The 18341-nt window shown below is 41.4% G+C and overlaps 2 protein-coding genes across 3 annotated transcripts in view; one reads left to right on the plus strand and one right to left on the minus strand.

Moving 5' to 3' along the window:
- The window catches only part of LOC308528589 (protein adenylyltransferase SelO-like), a gene marked incomplete at its 5' end in the record, with an annotated part of 67419 nt that extends 51855 nt beyond the window's left edge, over window positions 1–15564 (plus strand). The window contains 3 exons of one of the 2 annotated variants that reach the window (XM_081104274.1): window positions 302–381; window positions 14983–15113; window positions 15259–15564. In XM_081104274.1, the coding sequence (XP_080960400.1) occupies window positions 302–381; window positions 14983–15111 (209 nt within the window). In that variant the 3' untranslated portion in view covers window positions 15112–15113; window positions 15259–15564. Of the gene's footprint in view, window positions 1–301; window positions 382–7165; window positions 8267–14982; window positions 15114–15258 lie in introns of those variants that run through there. The other variant, XM_081104275.1, reaches the window with a different exon arrangement.
- Window positions 15369–18341, minus strand: part of APBB1IP (amyloid beta precursor protein binding family B member 1 interacting protein) — a 106511-nt gene continuing 103538 nt past the window's right edge. Inside the window, exon 14 of the mRNA XM_081104262.1 lies at window positions 15369–16603. Coding sequence (XP_080960388.1) covers window positions 16097–16603 — 507 coding nt within the window. The 3' untranslated portion in view covers window positions 15369–16096. The remainder of the gene's footprint in view (window positions 16604–18341) is intronic.

The following is an 18341-nucleotide window of genomic DNA, read 5'->3' on the forward strand; positions in this document are numbered from 1 at the left end:
GCCCGATGATGAATGGGAAACTAGGGGTGGGTGACAGCGGGGGGCAGGGCCGGCTGCCAGCAGCTGGGGAAGGTGGCCCTGATTGCAGGCCAGGCCTAGGGACCGTACCTGTGCACGAATTTCATGCACTGGGCCTCTAGTTATTTATAAACAGCCAAAATTGACTAATGCTGGTAATTTTTCTCATTAGAGCCTTCCAGCAAAGTTATTGAATATTATCTAATTTCAGCTGTAATTTCACATGATCTGTGTTGACCTAGTAATTTATGGTTCCAATAAGTGCTTTCCCCTTTTGTTTAAGCTATTAATCCTAGATACGTGCTGAAGAACTGGATGGCAGAGTCTGCAGTGCAGAAAGCAGAAAGGAATGATTTTTCAGAGGTAAGGTGGTTGACTTTTCTGCATATATATATTTTTATTAATTTTAACTATGTCACATTTAAATTTTTTATTTTATTTTTTATTGTTGATAGTATTTACAGATATCTCCCATTCCCCCCCTCCCCCCCAACCCCTTTAATCTCCCTCTGCTCAGGCCCTGCCTACCACACAGGTCTTCATCACTCTATTGTTTGTGTCCATGAGCTATGCATATAAGTATGTAAGTTCTTTGGTTTATCTCTCTTCATTCCCCCACCCCCACATGGAGGTTTGTCAGTCTGTTCCATGCCTACATGCTTCGAGTTTTATTTTGTTGGTCAATTAGTTTTATTCATTAGATTCCACAAATAAGTGAGGTCATGTGATATTTGTTTTTCTCAGATTGGCTATTTCACTTAGCATAATAGTCTCCAGGTTCATCCATGCTTTTGCAAGAGGCAAGAGATCCATCTTTTTTACACCTGCATAGTATTTCATTGTGTAAATGCCCCACAGCTTTTTTATCCACTCATCTACTGATGGGCACTTGGGCTGTTTTCAAATATTAGCTACTAGTGGCCTGTTGCACAAAATTTGTGCACTCGGGGGGGAGGGTCCCTCAGCTAGGACACACTTTGCTCTTTTCTATATCTTCTATTTATCTCCTTATTATGTTCATGCTTTTCTTTAAGTTCCTCAACATATTTATAATAGCTGTCTAAAATTCTTGTCTGCTTTTGATCATTATTGTTTTTTAGTCTATTTATATTTCCTAATTTTGATTCCCACTTTCCTGCTTCTTCCCAGTAATTGCTAAGTGTCGAAATTTTTTGTTCTTCTTTTAAAGAGCAGCTTTACTTGGAAGACAGTTAAAGTGCCTGCAGATTAGCTTTCAAGACTTGAATTTAAGCTCTGTTGATATGGAATTATGGTAGCCTTTAATCTAGGGCTATTTAGCCTTAATATTGTGGGGTGACCAGGCCAGCAGGGGGATTAGTAAGAGATGACCAAACGACCAAACAGCAGGCTGCGTGGGGTGACCAGGCTCTCTGGGGGGCAGTTGGGGATGACCAGGTTGGCATGGGGGGCAGTAAGGGGCTACCAGGCCGGCAGGGGGTGCAGTTGGGGGCGACCAGGCCAGCATGGGGGTCAGTAAGGGGTGACCAGGCTGGCAGGGTGGGGGGCAGTTAGGGGCGACCAGGTCGGTGGGAGGCACAGTTGGGGGCAACCAGGCTGGCAGGGGGGACAGTAAGGGGCGACCAGGCCAGTGGGGGGGCAGTTAGGGGTGACTAGGCCAGCGGGGGGTGGGGCCATTGGGGGTAACTAGGCGAGTGGGGGGGCAGTTAGGGGCAATCAGGCAGGCAGGCAGGTGAGCAGTTAGGAGCCAGTGGTCCCGGATTGTGAGAGGGATGTCCGACTGCTGGCAGTCAGACATCCTCCTAGGGGTCCCGGATTGGAGAGGATGCAGCAGGCTGGGCTGAGGGGACCCCCCCCCCCCACCCTGTGCATGAATTTTGTGCACCGGGCCTCTAGTTGTAAATAATGCTGCAATGAACATATGGGTGCAATATTCTTTCAAATTAGTGTTTCTGTTTTCTTCATATATATTCCCAGAGTGGAATCAGTGGGTCATAATACAGTTCCATTTTGAATTTTTTGAGGAAACTCCATACTGCTTTCTCCAGTGGCTGTTCCAATCTTCATTCCCAGCAATGGTACACAAGGGTTCCCTTTTCTCTATCTTCGTGCAGCACTTTGTTTGATGATAGCAAAGATTTGAAGAAGCCCAAGTGTCTATCAATAGATGAGTGGATAAAAAAAGCTGTGGTATATTTACACAATGGAATATTACTCGGCTATAAAAATGAAGGAAATGTTACCATTTGCAACAGCCTGGATTGACCTGGAGAGTATTATGTTAAGTGAAACAAGCCAGTCAGAGAAAGACAAGTCCATATTATTTCACTTGTATGTAGAATCTAATGAACTAAATAAACAAAATAGAAACAAACGCATAGATATAGAGAACAGACTAACAGCTGTCAGAGGGGAAGGGAGTAGGGTGCTGGATGATAAGGGTGAAGGGATTAAGCAACAAACAAACAAACAACTCATAGGCACAGACAAAGTATGGTGATCACCAGAGGGAAAGGGGGGTGGGGAGGTAGAAAAAGGTAAAGGTGGGATAAAAGGTGATGGAAGAAGAATTGACTTTGAGTGACAAAGACACAATACAATATACAGATGATAAGTTATAGAATTGTACATTTGAAACATAATTTTGTGAACCAGTGTCACCCCAATAAATTCAATAAAAATAAAAAAAATAAAAAATCAATATCTCTTGTCAGGACCATAGGTGTAGTTTCCAGTGTCCCCACAGGAGACCTGCCTTGAGAGTCACCACACTAAAGAAAGCCCTAGGGGGTGGAGGGGAGAAACCAAGATGGCGGCATAGGTAAACACCGGAGATTGCTGCCTCGCACAACCACTTCAAAAATACAACTAAAAGACAGAACGGACATCACCCAGAACCACAGGAAGGCTGGCTGAGTGGAAATTCTACAACTAGAAGGAAAGAGAAAAGCATACCGAGACTCAGAGGAGGCGCAGTGCGGATGTAAAATACTAAGGTGCGGAGGAGGTGCATGCGGAGCGGGCTGGCGGTTGAGGGCGCGGTTGTCGGGAGGGAGTCTCAGGCTCTGAGCTCCAGTTCCGAGCGAGTCTCTAGGGACCCAGACTCATACGGGAGAAGCAGGACTGTCTGGCAGCGGTCGGAACTCGAGGGAAGCTTTCTCTCTGAGGGGCTTGCAGCGATTACCGGGACATTGAGAAGCAAAGCCTCTGAGGGTAGGACTGAGAGCAGCCATACCTGCTAGCCCTGCCCTGTTGATCTCATGGGACCTGCCCTGCCAAAGCCCTGTAGGGAGGCTTTTGCTGGATAGCCTCAGGCAGAGGCTAGATTAGCACCTCCCTAGAGATCCAGGAGCCAGGAAGCCAGAGGTCAGAGTGGGACCATCCAGTTTGCAGCTCTGTGGAAACATAAAGGACACACTCAGGGGGCAGACTCAGTGAGCACAAAAGCCCCATTGAAGCAAGTCTTGTCCCAGAGTGATGTCTCCAGCACAGAAGTTCTCCTACTGCAGACACAGCTGACTCTCATAGCCAATTGGCCTGGAGGCCAATTCCTCCCAGTGATACCTACAACAATCAAGGCTTAACTACAACAAGACTGTGCACAAAGACCACAAGGGGGTGCACCAAGAGTGTCCTCCTCAGGTAATTGGGGAGGCTGAACCACTGGGCCCTAGAAGACATTAGCACAGAAAACCACTGTATCAACACAGGGAAGCATAAAAAATGCGGAGACAAAGAAAAAGTACACAAATGACAGAAATGGGGGAAAGCATACTACTGGATATAGAGTTCAAAACCACACTTTTAAGGTCTTTCAATAATTTCTAGACACTGCCGATAAACTTAACGAGATCTACAAGAAATCTAATGAGACCCTCGATGTTGTGATAAAGAACCAACTAGAAATTAAGCATACACTGACTGAAATAAAGGATATTATACAGACTCCCAACAGCAGACTAGAGGATTGCAAGAGTCAAGTCAACGATTTGAAATATTTGAAATATGAAGAAGCAAAAAACACCCAACCAGAAAAGCAAAATGAAAAAAGAATCCAAAAATATGAAGATAGCGTAAGGAGCCTTTGGGACAGCCTCAAGCATACCAACATCCGAATTATGGGGCTGCCAGAAGAAGAGAGAGAGCAAGATATTGAAAACCTATTTGAAGAAATAATGACAGAAAACTTCCCCTACCTGGTGAAAGAAATACACTTACAAGTCCAGGAAGCGCAGAGAACCCCAAACAAAAGGAATCCAAAGAGGACCATACCAAGACACATCATAATTAAAATGCCAAGAGCAAAAGACAAAGAGAGAATCTTAAAAGCAGCAAGAGAAAGAAAGTCAGTTACCTACAAGGGAGTACCCATATGAATGTCAGCTGATTTCTCAACAGAAACTTTGCAGGCCAGAAGGGAGTGGCAAGAAATATTCAAAGTGATGAATGCCAAGAACCTACAACCAAGATTACTTTATCCAGCAAAGCTATCATTCAGAATTGACAGTCAGATAAAGAGCTTCACAGATAAGAAAAAGCTAAAGGAGTTCATCACCACCAAACCAGTATTATATGAAATGCTGAAAAGTTCCTTTAAGAAGAGGAAGAAGAAGAAAAAGGTAAAGATACAAGTTTTGAACAACAAATACACACCTATCAACAAGTGAATCTGAAAATCAAGTGAATAATCTGATGAACAGAATGAACTGGTGATTATAATAGAATCAGGGGCATAGAAAGGGAGTGGACTGACTATTCTTGGGGGGAAAGGGGTGTGGGAGATGCGGGAAGAGACTGGACAAAAATCGTGCACCTATGGATGAGGACAGTGGGTAGGGAGGAGGGTGGGGTGGAAACTGGGTGGAGGGGAGCTACGGGGGGAAAAAAGAGGAACAAATGTAATCTGAACAATAAAGATTTAATAAAAAAAAAATGGGTGGAGGACCTGAATGGACACTTCCCCCAAGAGGGCATACAAGTGGCCAAGAGACATATGAAAAATGCTCAAAGTCAGTAATCATCAGAAAGATGCAAGTTATAAGGACAATGAGGTACATGCTCACAGCTGTCAGAATGCCTACCATCAATAAACCAACAGACAAGTGGTGAGGATGTGGAGAAAAGGGAACTCTGGTACACTGCTGGTAGGAATGCAGATTGCTACAGGCACTATGGAAAATAGTATGGAGTTTTCTTAAAAAATTAAAAATGGAACTGCCATTGACCCAGTGATCTCAATTCTAGGAAAATATCCTAAGAAGCCTGAAACACCAATCAGAAAGAATATATGCACCCCTATATTTATAGTAGTGTTATTTACAATAGCTAAGATCTGGAAACAGCTCAGGTGCTCATCAGTAGATGAGTGGATTAAAAATGGTGGTACATTTACACAGTGGAATACTATGCAGCTATAAAAAAGAAGGATCTATTAGCATTTGAGACAACATGAAGGGACCTGGATATTATTATGCTAAGGGAAATAAGCCAGTCAGAGAAAGACAAATAGCATATGATCTCACATATATGTAGAATCTAATGGGCAAAAAAAAGGTTGAATAAAATAGTACCAGAGGCATGGAAAGGTGGAACTGACTGACGAATCTCAGAGGGAAGGGGTGGGGAGGGTAAGAGATTAACTAAGTACTTATATTCATGCATGCATAACCCATGGACACAAACAATTGTGCAGAGAAGGCCTGGGGAGGAGGAAGGAATGGGGAAGATGGGGTCGATGGGATAAAAAGGGGGGACATCTGTAATAATTTCAACAATAAAGATAAGTTCAAAAAACGAAAAAAAAAAAAAAAAAGAAAGAAAGCCCTAGGGATTATATCAGGGATTTACAGTTCTCCCAAGCCAGAAGCTATTTTTCAGTCAAAAGCAATGTTGTGTGGTGATACAGTTGACATACCACCTCACCTCATCAGGTTGCCAGGGAACAGACCTAGAATGTTAACTAAAGTTTACATTCTCATGCAGGAAAGGAAAAAAAAAAAGTTTATTTTTGATAAACCTTTTACATGAAATCCTTTACTTATACAACTTGTGTTTACCTTCTTGCTTCAAACATTTCTTGAGAATACACTCTATGTGAGGTGCTGTGGATAAGTATAAAAATTGATTCAAGGAGCTTTCAAACTAGTAGGGGAGATCAGATAGATTTAAGACCGACTTTAATAAAAGGATGTGTATAGAAAGTACCTGGGGAGAGTTGAAGAAGGGCTCTAACATTGATGATGATGCAGTCTTTCTATTTAAAATATTGGTAGGATAGTAGTATACTCTATTTGATCTCTTGGCTTTACTTTCTTATTATAATCATCCACTGTTTTCTATCAGAACTATGCATTTTCTTAATGCAAGAAAGTGATAAAACCACTGGGAAAATAGTTTAAATTGAGATATAGTTAACATATAATGCTATATTAGCTTCAGGTGTACAACATAATGATTCTTGCAAAATGATCACCACAATAAGTCTAGTTAACATCAATCACCATATGTGGTTACAAAACTCTTTTTTTTTACTTGGGATGAAGACTTTTAAAATTTACTCTCAGCAGCTTTCAAATATGCAATATTGTATTAAATATAGCCACCATACTGTACATTACATCTCCATGATTTAATTATTTTATACCTGGATGAAAATATATATTTCCCCTAGAATTATTGTTTAAAGAAGTGTGTTCTTTGATGCCTCAGTTTATAACCATGGGGCAAAATTGTAATATTTGTTACTTAAAATTTCTATTTTTCCACAGAAAATTCCTTAGTACTTGGGGCAAAATGAGGAAGCAGTCTCAGTAGGAATCAGGCCCTTGATTTGTAATGATTGAAAATTATTGACATTGTTTTATTTTTTTCAATATTTCAGAAAATTATAATCCTCTAACTGCTGTGAATTTTAATAATCAGGATATATATGTAGTCTTCATGACACTGTACATATTCACTCTCCTGTTTTAACATAAAACTAGTACTTAAGGAACTTTCTGTGGAACAATAGAAATTTTAAGTAACAACTATAATTGAAGTTTTAATAAAATGTAAAATGTTCAAACATTTTCAAACAAATTTAAAATGTCCCTTGTTAGAAATTTAGAAAACTAATAAGGGTCCTAATGGACAAAATCTATATTTATCTATTTAAATTGTTTACCAGGTCTATCTTCTGCAGCAAGTTCTTCAGCATCCTTTTCAGAAGCATTCTGCAGCTGAGAAAGCAGGCTACTCCTCACCTACTCCTGCTTGGGCTAGAGATCTCAGAGTTAGCTGCTCATCTTGATTTGGAAAAAAGAAATTAAAGAATACTTCTGTCATTGAACTTAACATAGAATAATTAATTTGATAAATTCTTATCTACATTTTGATGAAAATCCTGAATTTCATAGTGATTATATTTAAAAATATTCTTAACTAGATAAACTGGACCTATTTTTTGTAACATCTTTGTGATCATTAAGCTGCTTTATTATATATTTGAGTTACAGGAAGTTACATCACATCTGGGAGGGCCTTTGACATCATGAGATCCATCCCCTTAACACTGGGCGGGAGAATCAAACTGGGTGGTCTTTGTCTGGTCCCGCCTCCAGGGCGGGGCTTTTGCCCTCACACGGAATCCAGCTGATGTAAATTAAGCCAAGTGTATTCTACCGGCCCTTAACACCTCCCCCTTTTTAAATATATTTTTGCAGCTAAAATCAAAAGCAAAACCTTACATCAAGAACAAGACTTTGACTAAAAACTAATAACAAATTGATATCAATGCAAACACAATAATAATAGAGAAATCAAACTACAGCTACGTCAATATTCTTGCTACTGATTGAAAAGTCTCTTTTGCTGCTGGTGTATATTTGCTCAGAGTCCTTAGAGTTGATTGTGAAATGTCTTATAGAAGGCTGGCAGCTAACCAATGTCAGCATGGCCAGAAACATGGTTGCCTTGTTTCTGCCTTCTGTTGGCTTTAGTAGTTAACTTCTGCATCACTGTCATCAGAGCAACTCTCAGTCCCTTGAACGATGGGGCAAGCAGCTTCTTTGGTCCATCATGGCGACGCACGTAATGCTCTGGCATCCAGATTGGCTGTGCTGTTCCTTCTGGAAAGATAAAAAACACAACCTCTTCCCGACATTATTATTGCATCTGAAAAAATTTTTGTCTGGTTTTTGCCTTCTTCAACCAGGCTAACTTGGTGGAGGCTATTGTACAGGAGGCCTGATGCCTTTTGGCTGCTGTACAACCCTCTGCATTGCAATTCAAAAAATTTTATAATATAAAGCAAAAAATTTTTAAGTATAAAATCATGACTGAGTTTGCATTTGAGGTGAGACATAACTTCTGTCTCCCCCTTTTTGTTTTATTTTATTTTTTAAAAATATTTTTTATTGATTTCTTACAGAGAGGAAGGAAGAGGGATAGAGAGTTAGAAATATCGATGAGAGAGAAACATTGATCAGCTGCCTCCTGTACACTCCCTACTGGGGATGTGCCTGCAACCAAGGTACATGCCCTTGACCAGAATCAAACCTGGGACCCTTGAGTCCGCAGGCTGAGGCTCTATCCACTGAGCCAAACCGGTTAGGGCCCCATTTTTATTTTAATAATTGCATCTTAATAGTACGGTTGGTTTACTTCAAAATAGCTTGAGAATTAATAAGTGATATTAGTTTTATGATAAATTTGATATTGCTGACAAAAATACTGAAAACAGAATTAGCGTACGTGAATCCATTGTCTGTCTTTAGCTTTAAGGGAGGTCCTAGTACCGTAAAGGCAATAATTAATTATGTGCTAGGCACTCTTCCCTGTTACTTTTCCTTAATACATCTTGATAAGTGAAAGCTTCTTGAAAGGTTTGAGTCCTTTTCAGACTCTTTAATTCACATTTGCAGACATACAGCAGATTACTGCTGACATGGAAAGAAGGATGTTCTCAGGTGTCCCTGGGCTCTTGGTCGCTTCTGGGCTCCTTGTTGTCCACTTCGTCCTCTTCCCACTTCCTATCTTCAGTGGGATGCTTGGGATCATTGCTGTCTGTGGGCCGGGCAATTGATTATCTGCAGCTATAAGGCGTGTCTCCAGGTGTGGACTCCTCTTTAAGTTGGCCAGTTCCTCCCTCAGGTCCATGTTGAAGTTAATATTTCTTGTGGGAATCCACACAGGTTTGAGAAATTTTCTTTTCTGTTCTGTGACGGCCGCAATACTCTGAGTCAATCCCTAAAGAAATGCCTAACCTCCTTGCTTTGCCCCCCCCCCCCCGCCTGCCCCCCGCTGAGCCCCACGTTGGGTGCCAGAATATTCCAAGTGGTTTCCTGGGGCTGTCTTCTTCCTGCATCCCGCATGGAGAAGGAGACTTAACCGGTTCGTGCAATCTAGGAGGCGCTTTCGGGATTGAAGAAATAATGAAAGAGAGACATAAAATAGATTAAAAGCTTGGGCTGGGTGTGGTGCCTGCCCTCCGGAGGGACAGGCAAAGAGAGCCTACCCTCTGGAAGAACAGAGCACACAGAGCCATTTTTGTTTGAATTAATAACTTTAGTGGAATAATGAAGTGTTTTTGGTAAATCACGAGTTATCCTCAATAACTGAGAAATCTTGATAATATTTTAATTTGTAAGTATTCATCTAATACTATGTACCCAGTACTTTGGGACACATCTAATAAGTATAATAATTTCACTGTACTCTAGAGCTTTGTTTTGTCTATTACGGTCATTCTCAAACATTAACTAAAGAAAAGAGCATAGTTTAATGAACCTCATTTACCATTCATCCAGCTTATCAATCATCAATGCATGACCAATCTTGCTTCATCTACACCCCTACACACTTCCCTCAAGTTCCTAGTTACTATTTTAATTGAGGTATAATTTATATATCTCCAAGTATTTTAAAGCCCTGCTGGTTTTTCTCAGTGATTAGAGTATTAGCCCACAGACGGAAGGGTGGTGGGTTTGATTCCAGTCAAGGGCACGTACCTTGGTTGCAGGCCTGATCCTCGGCCCCCTTCAGGGTACATGTGGGAGGCAACTAATCGATGGGTCTCACATGGATGATTCGCTTTCTAAAAATCAATGAAAAAAAAAAAAATCCCCACGTAAGGATTAACACACACACACACACACACACACACACACACACAAGAATTTCCCAGCCCTGACTGGTTTGGCTCAGTGGATAGAGCATCAGCCTGTGGACTGAAGAGTCCCAGGTTCGATTCTGGTCAAGGGCATGTACCTTGGTTGTGGGCACATCCCCAGTAGGGGGTGTGCAGGAGGCAGCTGATCGATGTTTCTCTCTCATTATTGTTTCTAACTCTCTATCCTCTCCCTTCCTCTCTGTAAAAAATCAATAAAATATATTAAAAAAAAGAATTTCCCAGACATTGTTTCATTTAGTTTATAGATATTTCTGTATGCATCTCCAAACATTAATAATTTAAACACATACCCATGATACCATTATCATCTTAAGAGAATTAACAACTAACTCCCTAATACATGGAACCAAATAGCCAATTTTCAAATTTTTCCCATTATTTTATGTTATCAGCATTATATTTATATATAAAAGGCTAATATGCTAAGTGTCCATCTGGGTAATGACATCATGTAGCAACACCCACTTCCTCTCCCTAGTGACTAGCCTCCTTGGAGTTTCTTTAGCCCAACTTGCTTTATAGCCAGGTGGAAACATTTTACATTTTCAACAAATGTCTGAAGTGTTTTCACATGCCTCATCTCATTTGATCCTCACAGAAGTCCTGGAGTAGGTAGATAGAAGACTTGGTGGAATCCTATTTTCTTTTCATTAGCCGGAAAAACAGAGATTTAGAAAACTTAGAAACTTGACCTGACTGAAAAGAAGTAAGAAATGGTGGATCTTGAAAATGACTTCAGGTTTTCTCACTGCGCAGAATATAGTCAAACACTGCTACAGTTAAATATTTTACCCTTTGTTCTCCCTGTGTGATCTACAATAATAATCTGCTCCGTGTTGATATTTACTGCTGTGTTGCTGACAATTACCTGAAAGAGAAGTTGGGGTGCTTCACTGGGCTGGAAAAAGTTTAGCTAAATCAGAAAGCAGGTCTAATCAAGTTTATTCTATATCTATAAAAGGCTAAGTTGACTCACTCATGCATGCGTGATACATATAAAGCTCTCACTGGCACAAATTGCACATGTGTGTTTTCATATGTCATTGTTGACCATGAATTTGGTTGACACTTCTATAGAGAAAGGGCAAATAGCGATATTAAAATATTTCTTTTAATCATTTTCCTTTCAATGTGCACGAATTCGCATACCGGGCCACTAGTTATTTTATAATTGTTTATTTGAATTGGGATACACCTAGGGACTGCACATTAAAATTAGATAATAAAACTTCTTAAGTTTATTTTTAAATTTTTTAAAATGATTTTAGAGAGAAAGAGGAAGGGAGAGAGAAGGAGAGAGAGAAAGAAACATTGATTTGTTGTTCCATTTATTTATGCATTCATTGATGATTCTTTTACATGCCCTGACTGGGGTTCAGAGCTGCAGCCTTAGCTTTTCAGGACAATGCTCTAATCAACTGAGCTACCCAGATAAGTACTCTTAAGTTTTTTTGTGTGTTTTTTAAATCTGGCCACATCTTTTTTTCTTGCAATTTTTTGTTTAGTTTTGAAGAAACCAGATAATTTATTCTGTAGTGTTTCCCAGTCTGTATTTTGCTGATTACATCTCTGTGGTATTAACATGTTGCTGTGTCCTTTATCTATATATATAAAACCCTAATATGCAAATAGACCAAATGGTGGAACAACCAAATAACTGGTCGCTATGATGTGTGCTGAACACCAGGGGACACATGTGGAATATGGTGGGCATCGCCATGGCGGGATGGTGGAGCAGATGAGTGGGGGTGCCAGACCAAGGTGGGGCGCTAGTTGCTGTCATCGGCGTGAGCCTCTGGTGGTTACTGAAAATTCTTTGCTCCCGCATGCCATGGTTCCGTCCGGCTCACACCCTCTGCTGGTGCCTAGCGCCGGCCCTGATCACTTGGCACCGTTAGCAAGTGCGAGTGGCAGCTGCTGGCCCCAATTGCCCCTGAGGGCTTCTCCACCTCCCCCTGCTCCTGAGGGGTGATTGGGGCACCAGCTGCTGCTCACACCCACTGACAGCGCTGGCTCCGCTCGCACCCGCTGCTGGTGCCGGCTCCAATCACTCCACGCCGTCAGTGTGTGGGAGCAGCAGCAGCAGTGGGAGTGGGGCTGCTGGCAGAGAGGGGACCAGGGGCCATGGTGGGAGCGGCCAGGTGGGGGCACGGAAGATGGGTCGAGACCCACCCCTGTACCCACCACAGCCTAGCAACCCACAGTTCCTTTCAAGGTGCATGAATTTGTGCACTGGGCCCCTAGTATTTCTATAAATCTAGAGCTTGATTCAGATTCATATTTGATAGAAATACTTGCTATCAGGAAGCCAAATGTTATGTACTTCCACCAGGTCTCTTTTTGTAATATCAGTACCATTGACAATTAATCACCTTGACCCACTGATTCAATAAGGTTGTTGATGACAATCTAATCCTATCACTCATTTATTAGGAATCCTTCTAAAAAGGAAAACTTTCTATCGTTAGTTATTTGGTTATCCTGAGATACAGAAAGGCAAACTAATGAGTGGGTTCCCAAGCATGTTAGTGTCAGTATCAACTCTTGAATTTAAGCATATTTTATGTTTTATACAATTGCATTTATTATCTTTACTGATGTACAAAGTGTCCCATATTGGCTCCTTTGGACATAATCCTAAAAGTTTTTGATAACTTCCTTGTTTTCTGGTGTGTACGATGTTTCAGGTTCATCCTTTTTATTTCTTAACTTATCCCTGAAATAAATTACTAGCAATGTAAAGAAAGAAGTATAATTCTTTCTTTAGAATTTATATATATATATATATATATATATATATATATATATATATGTATATATATATATATATATATATATTCTTTAAAAAAGGAAAGAAAATAGAATAATATAAAATGCTTAGTTAGCTTTTTGGCAGGTGATGTCAGGAATGGCAGTATGAGATCCTCTTGGCCTCTCACCTTGAAGTTTTAACAATTTGAACAGTTATAACTCAACAAAGGATTACCCTGCTCAGCACAAAAATACACTGGAGAGAGCCACACATTGAAACATCTAAAGGTGGGTAAATGGAGCAAAAAGGGAAGGCCAAAAGGAAGAGTGGCTGATAGAGCCAAGGATGCAGCCTGGCAGCTGGGAGCTCACAGCAGGTGCCGCAACCTTTTGCAGCAAGGATTCAGGATCTGGAGAAGGGGCTGCGCATAAATGGATACACTAGACAAGAAATATAAATTTAGAAGACATGGGGAGAGCCAGGTGAAGACCTTACTCTCTAGCGAAGAGGTTCCTCGAATCTCTGGACCCATAGCTTTTTATTTACTAGAATACACATTTGCCCTTTAGCAAAGCAAACACTCATATCAAAGGTAAGTTTTGGTAAACAGTAAAAGATTATCAGGTTAGGGGATTGCCTAGAGCAGCCGTGGGCAAACTATGGCCTGCGGGCCGGATCCGGCCCGTTTGAAATGAATAAAACTAAAAAAAAAAAAAAAAAGACCGTACCCTTTTATGTAATGATGTTTACTTTGAATTTATATTAGTTCACACAAACACTCCATCCATGCTTTTGTTCCGGCCCTCCGGTCCAGTTTAAGACCCACTGTGGCCCTCGAGTCAAAAAGTTTGCCCACCCCTGGCCTAGAGCCACCATTGTCTCGACAGAACAATTGGTGCATAACTTTTAGCCCTTGCTAAAGCCCAAGGTCTATCAGCCTTCTGTGTTCCCTGCTGCACTTTCATGATAGTGTAGACAATGGGTAGCTTCCAGCAAGCAGGGCTTTGCTGGAGAGGGGAGGAATCTTGTGGCTGACACTCTCTCAGCTAGGAGTAGCAAAGGGACTGGGTGGGCACTCCAACAGGAGTGAGGAGTATGAGCTGTGGCTGAACCAAGAGACCTGAGCAAGGACACACAGCACGGGAGTGTGCTGTGGTTGTCAGGCAGTGGGCATTTCAGACAGAAAAACAATTATGGAGACTGGTTGCCTCCCCTTAGCCTCCCATAATACACCTCTCTTTGCCCTTGGTGTCACGTTGTGGAGCACATTGTCTGTGAGCCCAAGAACTGGCCCTACAGAATCGCATTTCTTCCTGAGTGAAGGGTGCACTCTGTGACCAGTTCCAGGATCAGGGTATAAGGGAAACCCCTATAAATTAAATTAAAATAAAATGCTCACTTAAAACACAAAAGGCAGAAAAAGAATGGAAGACAAATATAGGAACAAAGAACAAGGGCATCTAGTAGAAAACAGTACCAAATATGGTAGATGTTAATCCAATGATGTCAGTAATCAATTTAAACAGCAATGTCGTAAACATACCAATTAAAAGGCAGAAATTATTAGAGTGGATCAAAACTCAATATTTTTTATTGCTTTTTCCCTGTGAAGGAAGGGTATGTTGTGGAGACATTAGGAGACGCGGCTATCATCCAGCTCTGGGGGATCTAGGTTAAGTACATCTGCAGGCCCGATGTCTTCCTCGGTTTATTTTTGTAATAAACCTTTTAATGACTAAATTAAGCATTATACGTTCAAAGTGACAACAGAACCATCACAATATTCAAATCATGTCAGTTTTGTATGCTCCCAGAGGAAGAAGCAGGGGAGGGAAACTCACTTTGTTTTTATTGGGTCTTCCTTGAAGCCCATGACAACCATCTCTCCCTTTCCCTTCCCAGCGCCCAGGTGTATTCTCTGGGTCCTCTTAATCCACAGTGATGAGTCGCAGTACCTCTTTCGTCAAGTTTCAGCTGCAAATGATTTGACTAGGAATGACCCTTAACTCACCCCAGGCCAATGAGGTTCTGTTTTAGAGAATTTTCCCCTTTCATTTTTCAGAAAATTCTGAAAGTCATGGAGGTGAAGGTGGAAAATATGCATCAAGACTTTAGACTGAGCATGTCAAACTTGTGGCCCATGGGCCGCATGCGGCCCACAACAAATATTTTTGTGGCCCAGCCAATATAATGGTATGTAAGAAATGTTTTAATGAAAATTTCATAACTTAATTTTTATAATATCCTGTTATACATAATTATTAATGAACTACAACGTTCGCTAATGACTGATTATTATAATCGTGTTGCATTCATTTCTCTTATGTGCTTTGTGCAGGCACACCATTTCTCCCCTCATACTAGCAGCGAATATTTTAGCAGCCGATTGCCACGTCATTAGTCTTGGACTGACTTGTTTGGTGTGTGCAACAGGAAATATTTCATTTTCGGAGAACAAGAAAAATAGGTTTATTTGCATTACAATTATTAATTTGTGCAGTTATTCAGTGTCTGGTAAGTTAATGTTCAAGAAAAAATATTAATTTTTATTAAAATGTTCTATTATTTTATGTTAACTCTTACTCATTTATTTCAGCCTTTTGTATTCAGCATGTCTCTATAGAAATAAACCTATGTTTCTATAAAATTGAAGCTTTTGTTTTTTTGCGGCCCACATAAACTTAAACCCTATTTGGCTCGTGTTAGCCTTTGAGTTTGACATGCTTGCTTTAGAAGGTGTGGGATTTGTAAAACTCTTTTTAAAAGATCAAATATATTATTAAAAGTGTGAATATTGCATTAGATTCATACATTGATATTTCTAGAAATACCATCTTCTGGGGGAAAATTTAAACTTTTATTAATTTGATGCTCTGAACATCATAAAATAAATGAACATAAAACATTATTTTGGTTAACTTGGAAAGCAAGATACATTCCACTGACTTGGAAGTCACAGGAAAGATATGTACATGTAGACAGGTATTCTAAATTCCGTGTTAGGTTAATAGTTATGAATGTACTTGAGAACAGTGAAACGTTTTACATCATTTCTAGTTAGAATACTTCAATATTTTATCTAAAATGATCAAGCTGTCATGACAATAAAGTAAGAAAGCTACATCTGTGTTTAGAACTGATTATACCGATCACACAAAGATATCTGTATGTTTCCCTTAGGGCAAGTTGCCTCTTTTCTTCTGCAAAGCTTTCATGAGATCTGACATGAAATCCTGCTCCCCGCCCCCTCCCGCCCCCGCGCTGGGTGGTCCTGGGTTCTCGTGCCTCTTTGGGGGAATGGGAGGCCTTTTGGTGGCAATGGGGGGCGGCCTCGGGGATTCCGGTGCCAGGGCGGGTGGTGGCGGAGGAGGGGGCGGTAATGACCCCGCATCCCCTACAAATGACGGCGGAGGGGGAGGCACAAAGTCTGGGGGCGCATCGTTAAAATCAGGGGGTGGTGGCGGGAGCTCTTGGTCCTCCAGAGGTGGGGGCGGCGGCGGTGGCGGCAAAAAGTCATCGGGTGGGGCCGGGAAGCCGGTGCCCTTGGCCTTGGCGGGTATCACTGGGCTGCCGCTGGCATCTGAGGACCGCCGTATGGGAGGCGGCGGTGGCATGCTGGACTTCGGACGGTGATGGACCTTGGGGGTGCCTGGGTCCTGTTGACCAAGAGCTGGCTTCTTGTCCTTCAACAAAGCAACAACAGCATTATTCTGGACAGGCAGCCACAGTAGAGAAGACATTTCCATTGACGTGTGAGGTCTGCCTGACTGAGGCAGTGTCTGCTCCTGGGAGCCCCAGTCCCTCAGTCCCTGAGACTACAAGGTTGTTTCAGGAGTTCATCTTTCCTCTGGGACAGGAGACAGACTCCAAAAGGCCTTTAACATTATCACCTGGGGCACTAGCCTACCCTGTCTCCTGTAAATGCAAGACTGCACCACAGCACTGCGGGAGGAGTTGTCTACTGTCTTTAGACTATATATGTATCTCCTCAGAACCGCTGCTATCTTTAAAAGAGCTTAAGTCGGATAGACCTTAGCTACCTGGGAGATGGCTCAGGAATTAAAAAGGAAGTAAAGGTGCTCTCCTGGAATTCCCACTTACGCCCCAGGGTGCAGGCATATGCATCCATAGCATTTTTCTTGGTCTGGATTGGGCTGTGACCCCTGTCCAAGCTCAGGGGTCAAGAGCAGGTGTCTCTACAATTATTTTGCCCTTGCTACTATATACCCTCAGTGGCAGAGAGGTGGTTAAGGAGTGTCCCAAAACCTTCCCCAAATCTCAAATGTTCTACGTTTGAAGGGAAAAAGAAAGCCAGGACAGTTCTCTGTGGACTACAGGTAACCCTTGTGTAAACCCACCATAAAGGCTGTCCGTCCCGGCAAGGACTGTTTCCCTGCTGGCACCTGAGAACAAAGGTGCCTTTTCCCAGGACTGTGGGGTTCTCCGGAGGAGCTAATTATAGGCTTAACAGCTTCAGGGGACGTGGCAGGTGGTAGAGCAGGAGTGTGCACACCTGGTCTAGAGTCTTAAGGATTTACCTTTTCCTGGCTGTGTGAAAACCAGATGGCTAATTATAATCCCTATTATTATCTAGGGTTTTCTCAGGATTATGATGCAATCAAGTGAAATAAACGTGAGTGGTTCCAAAGAGGAAGATCATGAAGCATGTGCTATTGGTAGAAACCAGAACATCAAACTTGGCCAAAACTTTGTTATCCTAACAAAAGCATGCCAATGGTAGTAGAGATCACAATAAATTATATTTGTATAATGTAACTTCCCCAGAAATTTCAGGCAGCTGAATTGAATCCTTCTGTTTTAGTGATAATTATCATTGCAATTTACATTTTATCGGGGTTTCATTTCTTTCTTTCTTTGCCTGATAACCTCTTCCCAGTGAAGATTCCATTTAGAAGTTTTCTTCCCCTCACAAAGTGCCTTACAATAGAGTTTCTATTTTAGTTTATTTACTTAACATGATAAGCTAATTAACTGGTGATGTATTTTTTTTTTTAAAATTTCTGAACCGGCAGTTGGGGAATTGATGGTGACACATAATTAAGTGATTTCTATTCTGGGATCCTTAATTGCTTTCAGCTTTTAAAAGTGTTTGTCTTCAACTGGCACCACAGAAACCGTGAACATGACACAGGGGAAGCACAGTGCGAGCTGAGGTGGCAGAAACACAGCTTGCAACGTTACTTGTTTCCACCACTGGCTGACGGACAAAATGAAAGGTGGAAATGAAGTGAAAATTTTTTAAAGCTGCAATTATTTAAGGTTGTTTTGAATCACACATGGGAAATAGTCAAGGAAACTTGTATAGTGAATGGAAATGTTATCAACTGGGCTAGTAACTAAAGTATAGCTTCTAGCTACAGTTTTTAGAAGGATTTAATGAATCTTCATTAACCCCCTCTA

This window comes from Myotis nattereri, assembly GCF_964212035.1.
Source record: "Myotis nattereri genome assembly, chromosome: 1".
NCBI lineage: Eukaryota > Metazoa > Chordata > Mammalia > Chiroptera > Vespertilionidae > Myotis > Myotis nattereri.